The sequence below is a fragment of the Monodelphis domestica genome, chromosome 6 (genome assembly GCF_027887165.1).
Source record: "Monodelphis domestica isolate mMonDom1 chromosome 6, mMonDom1.pri, whole genome shotgun sequence".
NCBI lineage: Eukaryota > Metazoa > Chordata > Mammalia > Didelphimorphia > Didelphidae > Monodelphis > Monodelphis domestica.
The window spans coordinates 143688013-143708461 of record NC_077232.1 but is presented as its reverse complement, the minus strand read 5'-3'; the positions used below and the strand labels follow the sequence as shown (position 1 = coordinate 143708461).

Genomic DNA, 20449 nt, shown 5'->3' with positions numbered 1-20449 from the left:
TGCTTTTCTGTCCTGAAACCAATACCTAGTATCAATTCTAGGACAGGAGGTAAGGGTTAAAAAAAAAAGTTGAGAAATGAATGAAAAAACATTTGTTGTACTTCCTTTGTGTCAAGCACTTCTCATTTCCAAAGTTTAAATTTGACTCTTGATAATTTGAGATTTTTTGACAGCTCTAATAGTGATATGAAATCCATTGTTTTAACCAACTTGTTTGAAATTTTGGGGCTGACCTGGGTGGAAAGAGGAACAAAAAGTAAACAAACTTCAACATGAGAAAATTAGGGTAACATTTAAAAATCGACTTTAACCTTAACCTATTTCTTTCCATCCTTTTTCTTAAATTTGAGTTTTGTCTCTCCAGTTAAGTCCTAACATGGAAATCCTAGTCTGGAATATTTCTTTTCAAGAATGTTAGGATAGCTAGCATTTTGCCCTTGGATCTCTTTTTTGGGTGGAAGGTGGCATAACTCTTAGCTATCAACATTTCCTTTGTCATCAAAAATTGCTGGACCATGAAAGCCCTTCATCATCTTGTTTTCTCTGAACACTTCAGTCTATTAAATGTCCTTTCTAAAAGTTGGCACTCAAAACTAAATAGGAATACATTCCAGATGTTGTCTGACCAGGGCCCAGTACAGGTATCATTTCCTTTCTTCTGGACAATATGCTTCTTTTAAATATAGCATGAAATTTTAAAATCTTTAGGGTCAAGCTTGTACTTTCTATTACATTGTGGTTCATGCAATTTTTCCCCCCATGCTTTCTCAACTGGCTAAAAATTCAATATGTCAACAGTGAGAAATAGGAGTCAAGAAATTTTAATAAAATTTGACCAAGTTGGCTGTCAAAAAGATTATAGTTTTACAACCTCCAGAAATTGATGCAGTGAAAGGAACAGAACCAGGAGAACATTATACAGAGACTGATACACTGTGGTACAATCGAATGTAATAGACTTTTCTACTAGCAGTAACGCAATGACCTAGGACAATTCTGAGGGACTTGTGAGAGAACACTATCCACATCCAGAGAAAGAACTGTGGGAGTAGAAACACAGAAAAAAAAACAACTGCTTGATCACATGGGTTGATGAGGACATGATTGGGGATGTAGACTCTAAATGATCACCCTGGTGCAAATATCAATAATATGGAAATAGATCTTGATCATTGACACATGTAAAACCCAGTGGAATTGCTTGTTGGCTACAGGAGGGGGGTGGGAAGAGGGGAGGGAAAGAACATAAATCATGTAACCATGGAGAAATATTCTAAATTAATTAAACTTAAATAAAAGATGGCAGTTTTAGAAAACTGGACTGAATTGAATAACATTAAATTCTAGAAAAATGAAAGCATTAAACTTGCTAAGCCCAAGATGGAACAGCCTGTCAAAAAAGTGTTTGGGGGCTAAAATTCAGTATGCAAAGTATGGCACATAAGTCAAATAAACAAAAAGTGATCTTGAGTTGATCTACTACACACTAATCCGAGCACACCTGGAATAGTGTTGTTATAAAAATTCAAAACTGAAAATTCTAGACATCTCAATGACTTATTAATAAACAAGCAGGACTGGTGAGGCACCTAATCCTATGCTATATGAAGACAGGCTGAAGCATTAGCATTTACAGCTAAGTAAAGTATGCTCAGGGAAAGTTGAATTGGGGTGGTCCGACATTTAAAAGGCTATCATGTAGAAGATGAACCGTGAATTATTTTGTATGGCCCTAGATGGCCACATCTAGAATGGGTAGATGTTAATAAAAAGGCCAGCATCCATACTAGCTACAATATAGATCATGTGTTGTGTACCTTAATTATAGCCTCTTAATTACTTCATGTCAAAATGTCAACATTTTTCTTCCAAGTTAGGTTATAATGGCTCTAAAATGACCCAATAAAATGTTGACTGTAAGAGACCCTCACTGTCCTAAGGCATATGAGATTATCTAGAAAATATTGAATTCTAATTACACGGAAATGAAGGCAACTAAATGGGTTGGTGGATAGGGAACCAGGCCTGAAGTTGGTAAGCCACTTAATGACTACTGCCTAGCCATTACTGCTCTCCTGCCTTGGAACCAATGCACAGTATCAATTCAAAGACAGAATTCTGGTAAGCTTTAAAAAAAAAATACATTGAAATAATCTTCAAAAACTCTGAAAAAGACTTACACCAAGGCAATACACTTTTTAATAAAGTTTATTTCAACATAACTATACTTAGGGAAATACACTCATATGGGTTAATATAATGCAATTTAGTTTAACTTTACACTACAATTTGGACCAAAGACTTGTACATGGTTTAGGTTTAAAAACAAAACAAAACAAAAAAAACCCAAACAGGATTTGAAATCTGGTTTATTTTTCATCTATTACAAATGTATAAAAGATCCTCAAGTGCTGCTCTAGCAGGCAGCAAGAACCATGAGAGATTTACCTTTGGTTTACTTCAGAAAATAATACATTTATTGCACTGTAAAAGCTTCAAACATGGTGCAACAGAACATTATAAAAAATGTTTCGGTGCCAGCTTACAAAAGTTCAATAACTAGTGTAGTCTTACAAAAACAAAGCATATGTACATGTGAAACAACTGCATTAGCTATCTGAATTCGGTTAATATTGCATGTAGACTGTGGATCTACACAAACCAATACTCAAGGAATTCCTTGAATTTGAGTAACACTATAAGCTCAGTTATTCTGCTGAGGTCAGCAAGGTGACAACACATAGGCTGTCAAGTTTTCACCGTTTTGCAGTTTATATAAAAAAAAAAGAAAAACTTCAGCCTTTGAGCCTCTGTCCAGAATTGAGAACTACACTAACAGCAAGTTTCAAATTCCTCATTCAAAACACACAGGGCCAATATGCTATGGGGGTTGCTTCTGTGTAAAGTTATGGACTTCCAAAAGTCAATTAATATATCTTCCCCCCAACATAGTTCAAACTGAGAAGTGGCTCCAGAAATGGGCCAAGCATGAAAGACAAGAGCAGATTTATATCTACAAGAGGCATCATCAACAAGCCTCTAGAAAAAGAAGCACCTATGACTGGAAAATAAAAATAGAACTAAAAAATAAATTGAAAATACTGGGGATGGGATGGGGGGGGAAGAACCAATATGGTACTTAAGTTTAAAGGGCAAAGGAAATACATATTTTAGAAGACCAACTGTATAAGTTAATTAGGGTCACACACTATAGTATTTCGGTAGTTTGTTACCAATAATACATAAGTGTCAACTTACACATATGAATAGAATGTTATTTTCTTGTTACTTTCTCTTAATATACTGCCAAAAATTCTAGCTTCACTTCTATCCAAGTAAAAAACTGAAAGATGAGACATTTTCATGCAAATACTACCTATTCCAAATAAAATTTCTATTTACTGGAAATCTGTATTTGGAATTACTGATTTACTTTAAATCGATAAGCAAAAATACATAGCAATAAAGGACAGTACCTAATATAGGCCTGACTGTCACAAAGTCCTTGCTTGCTGGGAGAAAGGCCTAAAGTTCAGCCTACTACCCAGGAAAACAAAAAGTTATCTTGCAGCAACATAGGTCTTGATCAATTTAATGATCGAGTTATTTGTTAATTTCTGTTACATTTAACTTTGTTTTTCAGACTAGTCTTAAAACTGGATTAGAATATTACTAAAGCTCTTCAACATCTGTAGATGGCAAATTTTCTTGCTTAAGAGATGTGAAGGGTCCTAATAAAACCTCTTTCCAGAACTAAGGTTTCTATAGGTCTCTGCTAAATAATTACCAAAAGATGGCAATTTTTTATATTCATATACTATAAAAAGAAACCCAATAAAATGTACTCATGAATATTAAAACTAGGTGTTTTTTTAAAGGAAGACATAACTAGTTTCATTATTAAAAAGTTTTAAACATAAATATAGTTGCAACTTGATCTTATGTTGACAATGATTGTCAGAGCCTAGTATTCAACACCATTGAATCATATCCATTCATGCACACAGAACACATGCTACATCACACAACTTACTCCTGCCATGAGATTTTTCTGCTTCCTTCAATCTTTGGCCTCCTGATACCGATACCAAGTTCCACACCCTTTAATCTAAAACTCATTCTCAGATCACTGCCAAAAGAAGCATCCCTCGTCATGTGTCCCTGTCCTCTACGCCCCCCTCCCCCCTCCAGCTTCCCCATTCATTCAAGTTGTACTGCTACACATTTAGGAACATGACCAAAATATGGCCAAAACTCATTCCATGATCAGGTCCCATGTTTAAAGAAGAGAACCTAAACATTAAAGTGACTATTCCAGAAATGCAAGATTAGGATTTCTCAGGGTTTGTTTTTTTTTCCCCTCCCCTACTGTGCTCAAATCTATGTCATTTGCTCTGAAAACTTTTCAATTCCAACAAAACAAACCTTTAAGTCAAAATTACTTCTGGTCTTTGACAGTTAGCCAAAGAACCTACAAAAAAGGGCCATTAAGAAGAAGACACTCTATCCTGAAAAGAGACTTCCCTTCTACTGTCTACTGCCCATTGTGAATCTGAGTGGTTTGTTTCCCCATCCACATCCCACCAGCAGGCTGCTGCAGGGGGGCAAGCCAGGGCACACAGCACTGGAACTAGTAATGTGTCCTCAGAGTGTCTATCTGGATGGTACCTGAGGTTAGAGTAAACTGTACTGGATGCCCTGTTCATTCTCTTCAAAAGGACATGGGGCCGATTTACAAGCAGCTCTTACTCCAGCTGAAACCTTAGAGGATTTTCAAGGCTCTGTATAACTTGAATGAAAAAGGAAGAGACAATTCCCCTCTCTTCTTTTCCAATTCCAGGTTTGCTACTTACCAGCATATTATACTTATTTGGATTGGTGGCTATATGGACATTAACCATCCATGAAAAAATGTTTACTTGAAAGATTCGATTTATACTATGCAGTTTGGGAAGCAGCCGTACCAAAACGGACTGAGGGAAAAGAAAATCTATTGATGTTTGCTATGTGACACTTTACTCACAAGTCTATCAAACATATATATACAATATACAGCCAAATTGCATAATGATTGTGAAATCAAAACCAAGGAGTGCCAATTTACTACAGCCGTTTAAAAATAAATTAACATGAAACACAGATTCTAATATGCATCAGATGTAAAAATCAAAATATAATGGATTTGAATCTGCATTTGCTTCATCTGCTCACAAATGATACATTAGCACATATACACAAAAATAATTCTTAATTTTAGCAAACTCAAAAGACTCCCCATGAAAAAAGATTAAACTGCAGCAAAGGAAATGAACACGAAAACACCTGCTCTGTGGTAAGCAACAAACCTGAAAGTTTTTTTAAATCAATCAAAATAAACACGCATATATATATGCAGATATATATATACACACACACACATATATATATAAAGTGTTCCTGTACAGCAAAAAATGCTATTTCTAAAAGATTACACTGCATAGGTAAAAAAAAAAATCAAAAACACAATGTGCAACATTTTAAGCCATTAAAGCACCACCAAAAATAAAAAAGAACACTCCCCTTTACTTCCCACAATTAAAAACCATTGTTATAATATTTTTATGAAGATTGACATATACAAATCAGAAATTTTAATTAAAAAAAGAAAAAAGACTAATAAATGTGGACGAAATTCACTGTCCATTATAGGGAGAAACAAAAACATTTTTAAAATTATGACTGTTCATTTTTTCAGCCGCATTGTGGCTGTTTTTGTTAAAAGTGCTAATTGTCTGAAAGACACATCAGATTCCTCAAAGAAAACCACTGAGTAATTTGCTACTAATATGCTGATTTATCCCTCCTAACTAAACAAGGAACCATAAAACTAGAGACTAGAAATGAGAAAATGAACTACTGCTAATAACTGTATGATCAATAGAACGTTTGTGTATAATCTTAGTTTTCTAAATCTTACTTTAAAAATAATTTATGCAAAGGCTACTAGTCTTTCACTAGTGCTAGATGAGTAGAAAAGAGAAAAACGATTCCTTGGATTCACTAGTTGTAGCAAGTTTTAAACTATCATACAAGGTTGAAGAAAAAAGTATCTACCCCAAATCATCAGATACTAGTCCGAACTGAAAAAAAGGTGTCTAATATAATAATTATCCACAAAACAGAAGAGATCTGATGAAAGAATTGTAGGCTTATTCAAATAGAGTTTAGTTATTCTAACTCCTTAGTTGCTTCCTCAAGGTAGTACACATTTACTAAATGTCGATTAAGATGTTTGCTATACTCTCCTTCCTTTCTAAAAGATCTATCACAGAAAATGCAAACAAAGTTTGCTCCTTTAACTGTCACTGCTACTTCTTCCTGGGAAGCTTTTTGACTTGTTTCTTCCTGCACAGATCGAGCACCATTCAAGCCAGAGTCATCACTGCCCTCTGACATGTTGTCACTCAGGTCGCTTCCATCATGACTGTGGATGCCCTCATCTTCATCAATTTCCTGGGATTCACTTGCAGCAGCAGGGGCTGACGATGTGGGTGCTGGTACCATCTGGGGAGCCGGTTCACATTGCTCTTCTTCTTCTTCTGCTGCTGCTGCTGCTGCTGCTGCTGCTGCTGGGGGAGGAGCCGACAACTCAGGCTCTGGCAACAGCTGTGGCTGTGGCGCAGGCTGTGGCAGGGGCTGTGGCGGGGGCGGCTCTGGCAGTGAAGGATGGGACTCTTGGGCTGGCAAGTCTTTGTCTACCAGATGCTCTGCTAGGGTTGGACTCGGTTCAGTTTCCATCTCACACACTTCATCCATCTGATACTCTTTCTCATGAAGACCCTCCTCTGGCTCACAAGAGGATGGTTTGAGTGACTCCTGGGTACCCAACTGACTCTTCCTTGGCTCTTCATCTACAGCTCTCTGAAGGGCCGTTTCTTTGTCTTCTTCCCTCTGTTCAAGCAGCATTTCTTGGTCTTTCTTCTCTTCATTCTCCAAATTTTCTGCTGGCGATGTAGGCACAGGTAATGGTACAGGTTCAAGTGCAGGTTCAGGAGCTGGTACAGGCCCTGGGTCTGGAGCTGGTGCCAACGATGGTTCTGGGGCAGGCACTGATGTGGGCAGGGGGTCCTGAGAGCTTGACTTTTCTTCGGTTATCAGGCTAGTAACAGGAACTAAGGCATCTTCCACAAGGACCTCCTCTTTCTGCAGTTCCTCACTGGAGCTGTCAGACTTTTTCTTTGGATCTTCTTGAGAAGGAGGAAGTGAAGAAAGAAGAGGAGGAGGAGGGGGGGAAGGAGGAAGAGGAGGAGGAGAAGGAGGAGATTTTTCATGGACCAGCTCATTTTCAGTCACCTTTCCCTGAATGGACTTGGTGGTTTTTTTACTATGTTTACCTTTCAAAGCTTTCTTTTTTTTATTTTTCTTCAGGCCAGCTTTCTGTCTTTTATGCTCTTCCACTGTGACTTCATCTTTGCCAGCTTCTTGGTTCTTTTTAGGTCTGCTCTCTACTTTCTTTTTCTTTTTCACCACAGGTTCTAGATCATTCACTGGGTTACTATTTAAAGAAGCTGCTTCATTCTCCATCTTTCTCTTAACCTTCTTGTTTTTACATGATTTTTCTGAACCTTTCTCCAATTTGACATCTATCTCCTTTGATTCAGTTGCCAACTTACGATTTCGGGTTGTCACTTGGCCTACACTGCAAGGCTTTTTCTCTTTTGAAGCATTTTCTTTTTTCTCCACTTTTATATTCTTTTCATTTATCTTTTCCATCATATCTCCCTTTGTTTTTGTTTGTTCTTTTTCACCTTTTTCATTGGCCACACTATTACAGCTACAGTGGTCTGCCTCACTCTTTTTGGATTTTTTAAGTTTCACTCTGGAAACATCCATTGCAATATCACAACAGTCGGAATGCCTGGACTTGATATGATACTGTAGATTACACTTCTTAGAAGCAGCATAATCACATACAGGGCAAAGAAACTGCCGTGGGTTCACATGAAGTTCTACATGCTTTTTGAAGTTACTACGATCAGCTGTTTTGTAGTCACAGTGTGGGCAGGTGAGAGGTTTGGGCCCATTGTGAACCTGCCTTGCATGTCGGGTTACTTCATGCTGATTAGAGGCCACATAATTGCATTGTTCACATTTAAATGGTTTCTCACCTGTAGGCAGATAAAAATAAGAAAATTAATTTTAAGTAAAATGAATTCAAAACTAATTTGAACAAATGTGGAAGGATGGATGCAAACAGCATACCCATGTGTAAACAAGTATGCACAAAGTAAAAAGTTGACCCATGCACCTTTTAGTTGCCATATTTACTAGAATAGTTTTTCTTCCCCACCAATATTTTGACTGTAAAAGGAGGAACTATTATCTGTTTCTGCTACCATCCTCAGTAACTTTAATTTGAGAATCTCATCGTTTATCAGGCCTAAGAGTTGCACAGCAATGCATATATATGGTCTCCTTTGCTGGTACGCCCCCTCCCCCCAACTAGCTTTTGACTGCTTATCTTCTGAATACCTTCCATCCACTCTGTATCTAAACTTGTATGTACCTAGTAATGTTTATGTTTGTCTTCTATATTAGCATGTGAGTTTCTTGAGATCAGAAACCATTTTTGTCTTTTTCCTGTCTCCCTACCAGTAACAGCATAAACCCCAGGAGTGATGGATAGGAAGGGGAAATAGAGAAACATGAGAGTTAAGTAGCTAGTCTGTCCTGTTTCCTAGTTAAGGACAAACAACTTGTTCCTTTAAGTTAATCCACTATCTATTGGCACCAACTGTTACACTTGCCAAATGAGAGTTAGTTCAAGGATCTATTCATCATTTCAGCTCTTTTTAAACAGAGAAGAACCTGAAGGCCTCTAAGAAACTTAAGTGACCATCTATAAAGTTTTCAACCATATCCCCACCCAACTCTTGAAAAGTAGATGACACAAGCTCTTTATTTCATTAAAATCCATTTACCTTACAGAAAATAACTTCACATTTCTCCTTTCATACCTCAAAATTCCCAGCATGACTATCTTCTTTTCCTCCCCTCTACTTAGGAGGAGGTAAACTTAATCCCTATTTTCAAACCCATCCCAAGGACATTTTCCTGGTTAGTCTCATACCCCTAAATACTTTTCTGTTTTTTGCTTGGCTGCTCTCTTGAGGTGAATGAAGCCCTTATTCCTCTTCTTTTCTCTCTGCCCTCAGTAATCTAATTCACTTCACTGGCTTCAACCTATGCACATATTAGCCCTGGTACAGGCTTCTCATTACCTAATACCTGGACTACTTACAATAGCCTCCTAATAATTTTTACTTTCAGTTTCTCTCTTCTTCAATCCATTCTTTAAAATGTAACCATTCTAATCATGATTTGGTCATACCACTCCTGTTCAATAAGGAACAATGACTCCCTAATGCCTGCCACACAATTCACATTTCTCTGCCTGACAAACAATAATCCTGATACAATTTTAAACTACCCTACCACTCTATTCTAATCTCACATGGCTAGAATATCCTCTCCCCCAGGCAACTTGCTAAAATTTTACCCATTCTTTAAATTCCAACTGGTATCATCTCTATGAAACCTTTCTTAAATACAGTCTTCTATTTCACCACTCATAAGTAATTATCAAAACCTTTCCCTTTGAACTTTGCAAAGCATTTTGCTTTATATTAATGCATAATACTATAATATTTAACTCTTTGTTGCCCTACTAGATTATGAGCCCCACAAGGGAGGTAAGGTGGTAAAAAAACACTGAATCTGGAGTCAGATCCTTCATAAAATGAGTGGTTTTGTAGATAATCTTTGAAGTCCCATATAGCTATCAATCTATGAATTTATGACAGGGATTATATATCAAAATTCTCTAATCTCTCTCAACATTGTATTCACCATACCTGAGAAGTATATTTGCTAAATGTTAATTGAACTGAACTAAATTCTACTTAAGAAGATTCTCTTGTGTCCAGGTTTGCTGCAATTTTTAAGTAGAGGATGGGAGGGTGCCTTGTAAGTAATGGAATTATTTCAGGGAAAAACACAAGTAAATATGGCACATAAAAGAATAAGCTAGGAAAAAATACAATCACAAATACATTGAGAAACAATACAGCCCCTCCCCCCCAATTAAAAGGAGCAATAGAGTAACACACATTCTATCCAAGTACATACCCATCTAGATCACTCTATAGTAATATTACCAAATGGTATCCATACCCAACTGGTCCTTTGGAATGCATTGTAGAAAAATGGAAATTAAACAGTTGATCAAACAGAATATATACAGTCTCAAAAAAGAAAATAAAAATTATTCAAAACTGTAAACAGATTTAAAATCTATATATAAAACTAAAAAAAGGAAGTTTTATAACCATTTAAGATATTAAACATGCTTACATTACTATAAAATTTCATGAGTAATGGACTCCAATTACTAAAGTACTCAAAACTCTTGAGCAAATTAAAGTCAAGTAACAAACATGAACAAATCACCTGCAAACATAATTGTAAATATACTTATTTAAAATATTTCCAAGACATGTTAAATAGTTCAACACAAGACTACACAAAACCCAGCCAAAGGCATAAGAAGCAGTTCCAGCTATTCATTTCCATAACTAAGGAAACTGAATATCTTTTATAGTCAATGAAGAAAACTAAAATAACAAAGCTTCAAATCTTTAAAGGGATTATAGAAAAACTTCATCCAGAACCTAGATTAGCATGTAGAAATAATATTCCAAATGATTAATAATGCCTTTTCAAAAGTCAGTGATTGCTGCTTAAATATATTTGTCCAAACCAATAAAGGATGCCAACTTAATAGAAAAGTTTGAGTATCAAAAATGCCAGTATATATGAAAAATTTGATGGAAAGCAGAGTAAAGAATAACTCATTTTGGGTAAGCATTAGTTGAGATAGTACATATTGACCATAAATTCAATGACAGTCAAACTGGCCTGACTAAATCCTACTCTAAACACTGATTTTTTTCCTCTAAAAATTAAAATTATGTGAATGTCACACTACACAAAATTGCTTTGAAACTATTTATGTTTAAGTAAACAAAATCCAATCTAAGTGTCTATCAGAATCATTATTGACTCATTCCTTTTCCTTATTTTCCCTCCATTCATAAAAAGTTCTTTCCCTATTTCTTTATCATCCTCATACTTTTCAAAATCAATATTACATATTCACATACTTCCCCCTTGATTGGGCAACAAGGTTTCTTCCAGATTTTTTTGTAATTACAAATAATCCTATGAAAACTGCTAAATAGTCCAAACAAAATTACTCAATTACAATAGTGGTACATGTTTATATATCCTCACAAAAAGTGAGTTGTGTAACTTTTAAATTTATCTTGCCAATTTGACAGATATGATAATAATGTGAATGTTATATTTTCTCCAAGGATTATTAACAAATTTTTGTTTCTTCCTTTGATAACTGTCCATCTTTTCACTTTATTTTTCCTAAATAAGTCAATAGTTAAGGGCAGAAAATTTTTCAATGAGAAAAAAGTGGAGTTCTAAAATTATAGACAAACTTGATGGCTCTGGCAAAACATTAAAATGGATCAAGTTATTTGCAAAACTAATCATTAAACACAAAAAGTTTCACTCGGAGAAAAAAGTTTCACTCAGAGAAAGACTACTCTGATAATCTAGGAGGGTAATTTCCACTAAAGTCCTACTCTGATTACTGATCATTAGGCATTCTTGAAGGCTATACTTGTATAATGAAAACTGACAGATCCTACAAATCTGGAATGGCTTCAAAAGTAAAGGCCTAGTGAGCCATTTCTCCAATTGATAAATGGGCAAGGGACATGAATAGGCAATTTTCAGTTAAAGAAATCAACAATATCAATAAGCACATAAAAAAGGATGCTAAAAGACTGTCTGCCCTTTGATCCAGCCATAGCACTGCTGGGTTTGTACCTCAAAGAGATAATAAGGAAAAAGACTTGTACAAGAATATTCATAGCTGCACTCTTTGTGGTGGCCAAAAATTGGAAAATGAGGAGAAGCCCTTCAATTGGGAAATGGTTGAACAAATTGTGGTATATGTTGGTGATGGAATACTATTGTGCTCAAAGGAATAATAAAGTGGAGGAATTCCATGGAGACTGGAACAACCTCCAGGAAGTGATGCAGAGCGAAAGGAGCAGAATCAGGAAAACATTGTACACAGAGACAGATACACTGTGGTACAATCGAATGTAATGGACTTCTCCATTAGTGGCAATGCAGTGATCATGAATAACTTGGAGAAATCTATGAGAAAAACCACTATCCACATTCAGAGGAAAAACTATGGGAGCAGAAACACAGATGAAAAACAACTGCTTGAATACATGGGTCAAGGGGATATGTTTGGGGACTGTAGACTCTAAATGAACATCCTAATGAAAACATCAACAACATGGAAATAGGTTCTGATCAAGGACACAAGTAATACCCAATGAAATCGTGTGTAGGCTGCGGGAAGGGTGGGTGGAAGGGAGGAAGGGAAATAATGTGATTATTGTAATTCAAATGGAATAAACAAAAAAGGCCTAGCGAAAGACTATATATATGGTATGAGTAGTCAAGCAAGGTAAAGAAAGACTCAGATCACTGTATTGGTTACAAGCCAACGAATTTCTTGGTTACAGCAACTCACAAAACCTGTCTACTTCTTAAGAGAGGCTCTAACATTAGTGGCAGGAGTTACCATGAAATAAATCATGGATCCTTGAAGTACTGTGAAATGCTCAACTGGCAGAAATAGTAGACAATGTAGGAAAATTTGGTCAGGCTTTTAGCTACACAGATACTGAACTGACTGAATACCCCAAGTTGCTGATTAAAACAACATCAAACTAGAAGGACTTCTAGATTTCTGTCCAATAGTTTTCTTGGTAAAGACATACTCATAAGATTTTAATAGACCCATAAAGCTGGCCAATAAAATTAGTTAATAAGCACCTACTATGTATGTACTAAATACAACACAAAGCTATGCCTACTTGGGTCAAGGGAATCAAAATTCAAAAAGATCAGTAGACTGGATGGAATAGGGCCAGCGAAACAAGATAAATTTTAGTTGGGATAAATATACTACCCTTCTTAACTCACATGAAGTTAAAGGGGTTTAATCAAGTCCAGTGCCTCAATACGGTCCAGTATGATATGACTGTCAATCCAGTAAATGCACCCTTTGGCTCCACTGTAACAACCAGATTTTCAGGAGGCAGACTCGGTGTGGTGGACAGAGGGCTAGCCTCAGAAGCAGAAAGCTCTGGAGTCACAACTGACTACATCTCATACATGCAGGCTGCAGCCCTGGCCAAATGACTTGAATGCCTTTCAGTGCTCAAGGCAGCTCTTTAATCAGTTCTCTAACATGCACCACAGATGTTGGATCTGCATAAAATCACAGCCTGACTCCAAATGTCCAGGATAAGAGAAGGAATTAAAGTAACCATCAAGCACTTGTCAAGCTGTATCTGGATATATTATCCAATTTGAAGAGATAATAAGCAGGAAATACACAAGCTTGAACCCAAGAGCAAACCTGAAAGTGAACACTTCATAATCCTTCAATCTAACTCTTTAATCTAATCCTAATAATGTTACTCCAGAAGATATAACCAGGACTGATAGATGAGAGTTCTGTAAAACAGATTATGATGTCAAAAAATTAGAAGAGAAGCAAATCACATACTTTCCTCAGTTGTGGGTTAGAGATATTATGCTAGAGATAGAAGTAATTGGAAACATAAAATAAGATTACCTTTAATTACATGAAACTGATAAGCTTCTGCAGATAAAATTAACATAACTAGGATAAGGAAAGCAAAATGGGCTGGGGGGGATTCCTCTCACATTTCTGATATATTCAATTGGTATCTAATATATTTAATGGATTAGTCATTTATCCCTATATAATTAACAGCCATTCTCCCACAGATAAGAGGTCAAATGGTGTGAATAGTACTCAAAAGAATTGCCAAGTATTTACAACCACATAAAAGAAAGCTACACATCACTGATAATAATGCAAATCAAAACAACCTGAATTTTCATATCAGGTTTCTGCTGCAAACTGGCAAAGATAACAAAAACATCAACCATCAGTTTGGAGGGGATGTAGGAAAATAGACACATAGGTGCTATTGTTGGTGGAAGTGTAAACTGCTAAATCATTCCTCAAATTAATTTGTAAATATGCAAAATGACTAAAATAACCATATATAACCTTTGACCCAAAGACTCCATTACTAAAAAAAATTTCCATATCGACCAAAATGTTTATGGCAGCACTTTCTGTGAAATAAAACAATTGGAAAGTTAGCAGATGTCCACTGACTGCAGAATGCCTACACTAATTGTGGTATATAAATATAATGGACTATTACTCTGTTGTAAGAAATGATGATGAACACAGTGAAGTATGGAAAGGTCTACATGAACTGATGGAGCATAAAATAAGTCAAGCTAAGAAAACAATATACACAATGCCTAGAACAGTGATGATAAACTTAAAGATAAAGAGATGGAGTGCCATGCCCATCCCCCCAGAGACTGAGTACAGTAATGCGCCCCTCCCCTTATCCCAGAAATGGGGGGGAGGGGAGAGAAGGAAGTGCTCTATTGGGGGTGGGTGATGAGACTGAGGCGTATATAGAGAGGGGGAGGGGAATGGCCTGAGCACTCTGCTACCCTCCATCTCTGCCTCCCTTACATCTTGTGTGCTCCCATTGAGCTGTTGGGCAGAGGGGTGAGGATGTGAAAAAATATCTATCAGGTGCAGTGGGGGGGTGGGATGGGAGGAGATAGAAAAAGGGGCGCATGGCTCACCTGCCCACAGAGAGCACTCTGTACAACTTCAAAATAAATGTCATAAAATTATAAAAAACAAAAGCATAAAGTATGGCTTGAAAAAAGAGAAATAAGACCTTCCAATCCACCCCTTCCTAGAGGTAGTAGGATGTTGCACACTATGTATTTTCAAACTTTTCTGTCTTTCAAAAAGAACTATTTGTTACATGGGATAGATAGCTAGTATGTTATTAACAAGGGAATTTCCATGTTCCCTGGCCAACAATACCATTGTTGGGAAAAAACAAGCTTATTAGATTTTCAGAAAGCATAAAGTTAAGCTAATACTGTGGACAAAAGAGCCCAATGACATTAATTTTGGTCAGGATAAATACAAAATCCTACACTGTAGAAATTATCTCAGCAATTAGAAGTATTATTAGAAGTTTTATTACTATTAGAAGTCATCTCAGCAATAGTTCATAATGAAAAAGACCTGGGGGGTGGGGGGTTAATGGAGAGCAATTTTCATATAAGTCTATTCATGCCTTTTCATCTCATACAGTGCTTTCTCATGTTCTCTCATAAATAATACAGGAACTACTTAGTGCTAAAAGGATCTTTATTTTGGTCTTTTTATTGAATCTGTCCATTTGCTTTTGCTCTGATAAATAAGCCCATTTCATTTTCCAATCATAAGTCTCCCCCCCCCCCTTTTTAAACCTGTATCTCCCACCTTAGACTCAATAATGAATACAGATTCCAAGGCAAAAGAGCAGTAAAGGCTAGGGCAATAGGGGTTAAGTGAGTTGTTCAAAGTCGCACTGCTAAGGAAATGTCTTGGGGTTATATCTGATCAGAGGTGTCAAACACTGCACCCACAACACTCAAGAGGGCCTTAAAATGAAATTTTAAAATATCTAGGGGGAGCTAAGTGGCTCAGTGGATTGAGAGCCAGGAGATCATGGGTTCAAATCAGACACTTCCTATCTGTGTGACCCCAGGCAAGTCACTTAAACCCCATTGCCCACGCCCTTACTACTCTTCTGCCTTGGAATCAGAATATTGATTCTAAGGTAGGGGAATTATAAGAAAAAAAGAATCCATAAACTTTCTAACCCATGTGGTAAGCCAGTGAGTCACCCACCCAAGGAGGACAATGATTATAGAGGCCCAGGCAAGAGGGCAATAAACAGAAGCAGGTAAACCTGCTGCAGCAAAAACTTTATATTTGTACCCAATGATTATTGATCAAGCTATTCAATGGAAAACTGCCTGCAGGGCCAGCCTTCTCCCCAGAGGGACAGAAGGAACTAGCAAAAAGGCCAGCCACTCCCCATAAGAGGCAGGCATGGAGGGAGCCCAGGACACCAGGACACAGTTAGATGACACAGTGCCTGCCTGCTAAGGAGTTTTCTTTCAGAACTTGTGTGCCTTCAAAGGGTCCCAAGGAAATAAGAATCTAAGAGTCTAAAGAAGGAAAAGAGGAGTGTCTGAGAGGAGGCTAGGGACCAGGGGTTGCTCCTCACAGTTGACTATTCCACACCCTAGCAGGAGATGGGTAACAGCCTGAGCCTGTGCCCAGCTGAGGGGAGACAATAGAGCAGGCACACAAATGGGGCTGTGGAATAGCTGGGAAGGAAAAATGAAGCAACCTCTAGAACCTACAGACCTGGGAATGACCGAACAATTCTGCCCTGCAAGTACAAGGAAACAAGGAGTCTGCTGTGAGAAAAGGCAAATGCTGGGAGCCAAAGACCACGCTGTTTGACACGGTCTGGGGACTGCAAAGCAGCCCCTTACAAACCCCTTACAAAATTAAACCTAAGGATTCTTATATACCCATTTAGATAGGACCCTCATTTCTAGACATAAAAAACTTCTGGCAAATATGTGCTCTGAATTTCCTAACCTATATCTGGATCATGTTGATTCTACCCTCTGATCCTGCACTTAGCAACAATGTTTCATTGACTATCTCCCTAGGCTTCCTGTCTGTTGTTAGGTTCTATGGAAACATGTAAGTTGAGAATGAAACTGTGCCAAGTAGATGTGTGATTATGAGGGTATAAAATAAAGCCAGGCCTCAATAAAGGTGAAGCAGTTTATCCTGTGAAACCTATGCTGAGGGTTGAATGCGAAAGCTGTGTCCCATCCATCACTTTGCCGAAATCATCCTACCTCCAAGACCCCATCCCCTGTGGGAGGCTGGCCCACCCTACAGCAGGCAAAAAAGAGAATTCTTAGACTGGTGGGGATTCGGCCTGATGGGAGATAAGTGAGCCACAGAACCCGGACAGCTTCCTCCACCCAGACCATGACCCTAAATTATTCTTACAGGCTCCTGCCTCTGACTTTGCTTCTACATTAAGCACAGTTTTATCTCTCTCATTTTTAAAGAGGGGAGGAGGGTATAAGTTGGAGACTGAAGAGGGTTAGATAACAAAAAAAATGTAACACAAAAACATTTCCAGAATGTACAAAAGAGAACAAGAAACACATCCAAACAGGATAATTTTTGTTTTTTAAACCCTTACCTTCCATCTTAGAATGACTACTGTGTATCGATTCCAAGGCAAAAGAGCAGTGAGGGCTAGGCAATGGGGGTTAAGTGACTCGTCCAAGGCCACATAGCTAGGAAGTGTCTGAGGTCACATTTGAACCCAGGACTTATCTCTAAGCCTGCTGCATCCATTTTTTAAAAAAATGGCAGCTAGTGAAAGCGCTAGATCTACAGTCAAGAAGACCCAAGTTCAAAGCCAGCCAAAGACACTGACTAGTTGTGGGACTCTAGGCAAGTCACTTAACCAATCTGCCTCAGTTTTTTCATCTGTAAAATAGGAATGATGACAACTCTTTCCCAAGGTCATAAAGATAAAATGAGATAACATTTGGAAAATGCAAATTTTTAAATCACGCAAACTTTAAAGTAGTTTTGCAATGGTAAACAAGAGCAATTTATCACAAATTGCTTTTTTTAAATTATATTATTTAAAAGCAAGCTTACAAAAGGAAACAGGTTGTTAATGGACTTTTGTGAAAGTCCATCTGAAAGTTATAGGCCTTTTGATTATTTTAATTAATCCTCCATTGGGAGGACTGTAATGTGAAAGTTTCAAATACGTAGTCATCTGAGTTGTGAAGGAAAAAAAGACAGTTGTATTAATAAAAAAGTACAACTCATTTCCCAATACTGCAAACAGCTGGGATATGAAGCCATAATAAATCATAAGATAGATTTGAGATAGTGCTACTAAGAAGTTAAAACTGCCTACAAATTTATTAACCCTTTTCTGATTCACAGAAAAGGAGAAAGTGTCTATAATTGTTTTTCACTGGAATTCAAGTCTATCTCATTTCCTCACTATAAAAAGGAGGGAGGACAAACTTACTGCCCAGAAAACACCCAGAAAAAGGAAAAATAAATATAACAGTTTGGGATAAAATCTTCAGTTACATCTATGGTAGAATAATGAGTTTTTGAGGACTTGAAAAAGAGAGAGAGGATAAAGAAAAATATAGAATTGGTATTTACTGTATGAGAAAGTTAAAGAGAAAAACATTTTAACTGTAAACTTGTAAGACTTGTAAGAGGGCAAAGTAATCAACCCTGCAAAACGAAAGGCTTGTTTGAGTTATGGAATTTAAGATGAACATTCCATGTCCCAAATGACCAAATGAGTTGGTTGTTGAAATTGGTTGATTAATAAGTTATCTCACATAATCATTAGGGAAGTAACCTAAGAGCCCCTGATATGGTAACTTGGCAGCTTGACTAAATCTTGATCTGGTATAAAGATAACCAAAGCAACCAGAGATTATGGTAAAAGCAGAAAATTATGGATGAGCCAGAGGTGAAGCAGTAACTTGTAGATGGTGTGAAGATTAAATTTAACATTCCCCTGATTATAACAGTGAAAATACTTATCTCTCCCTGAATTATGAAGATTAAATTGCAACCCCTGTCAATTTTTAGAACAAAGTACTTAAAAGTTAAGTATGGAGATCTACCTATTTTTAGATTTAATCACCAAAGGTGCAAACACTCCATTTCACACATTGAGTAGGGAAGGTCTGTGACCCATGTGTGTAATAGTAGATGACAGTCCTAAAACAAAGCATCAACTGTGACTGGTAGATGTAAAATTAGGGGAAGACACAGGAAGTGACAAAAAAGAAGCTGTCTTGAAAGGAGCTGTTACTTCCTATGAGATGGAGTTTTTCATTTTTTGGAAGTGAAGACTGGAAGAATTCTTCATTCTTTGATCTGCTGTTAGACTGACACATGGTGAAAAGCTGACTCTTAACTGCTGGATTTTTCTTTAAAAACTATCCTCTGGAGAGATCTACTCTTGAGAGACACTTCTTGCTGAGGCCGGCTGAAAATAATTCTCCATGCCTGAAGGGGCCGAGAGTAAATTACTTAGTGCTCAGGCTAGATATCCTCCCTCTGATTTCTTGTTTCACTCTTTCTACATTTTGTAAATAAATTGTAAATAAAATCTCTTTGGAATTAATTAAATTCCTGGCAACCACACTCTTAAAATATAAAATCCAACCCTTTTAAAAATAAACCCCTTCGCCCCCCTTACATTGGAATATATGTGAAGGATAAATTTTTATACAGTCTACAGGCTATGGAAGAGATGGAAAATAAATCCAATGAAAATTCAAGGTCCCCCTCAAAATGAAAAATTTATACTCAGAGGCTTATAGGTTAATGTAATTACTGGAGGTCACATATTCAGATATTGTGACCCTTATATAAAGTGATGTGGGGGAGAGGGAAATATATATATATATGTGTGTGTATATATATATATATATGTATGTATGTATATGAGTTTTCTTGGGGACCTGAAGAAAATAAAAACTTTGAAAAAGCTAAAAGCTGCATACATTACACCTTAACATTACAAAATGGAGATGAGCATGGGATCTTGCTTTACAATAAGTTGTTTCTCAAAAAAGCTGAAGTAAAAAGGGAAGGATGTGATGGGCTAATATGATGGCCAGTGAGAAAACTGGAGAAGTAGAGTGAAAAAAGAAAAGGTGAACCTTTACTATTTTTAGGATGTCTTAAAAAGAGTTAGCTGAACTACAAGGTAAATTATCCATGTTACAATGCCAGAATTTTATTTTGGAGATCAGACTTTAAACTATCAATCTGTTGCTATAAAAACTGCTGTAGGAATAGCACAATTTGAATATGAAAAAGAAAAAAGGAAAGTAAATGCAGAATGTCTCCAAAGAAATTGTTTTTGTCCTGTAAAGGGAAGAATTGGCAAAAATGGAATTGAGGGATTGCCCACTAATGAATTGTTTAAAATATATAAAGAAAATAATTTGGGAAGAGACTTGTGATCCTCCTTTCTGCCACTTTACCCCTCCTGCTCCACAGCTCCACCCCAGGCTAGACCATTTGCAGAGAGATTAGAGGAAGGTCAAACTGTGGCAGAACTTTGTGAAGTAAAAAGACAAGATTACTGACCAAAAATCAATTTGATTATTTATTGAAAAATAATTCCAATACTGAAGCAAAGGCTCTAAATTTAAAAATGGAATCCCAATGATTCTAAACAAGTAAGTTTAAGCAATTAACGATTTCATCTCCCCCTCTTACCAAGGAGAAGTAAACAAT

General features: G+C 36.9%; 1 protein-coding gene across 4 annotated transcripts in view; it reads right to left on the bottom strand.

Moving 5' to 3' along the window:
- Positions 1 to 2192: 2192 nt before the first annotated feature.
- REST (RE1 silencing transcription factor) overlaps positions 2193 to 20449 on the bottom strand; it is a 36559-nt gene continuing 18302 nt past the window's right edge. For all 4 annotated transcript variants that reach the window (XM_007496400.3, XM_056802665.1, XM_007496402.3 and 1 more), the window contains exon 4: positions 2193 to 8147. In XM_007496400.3, coding sequence (XP_007496462.2) covers positions 6208 to 8147 — 1940 coding nt within the window. In that variant the 3' untranslated portion in view covers positions 2193 to 6207. The remainder of the gene's footprint in view (positions 8148 to 20449) is intronic.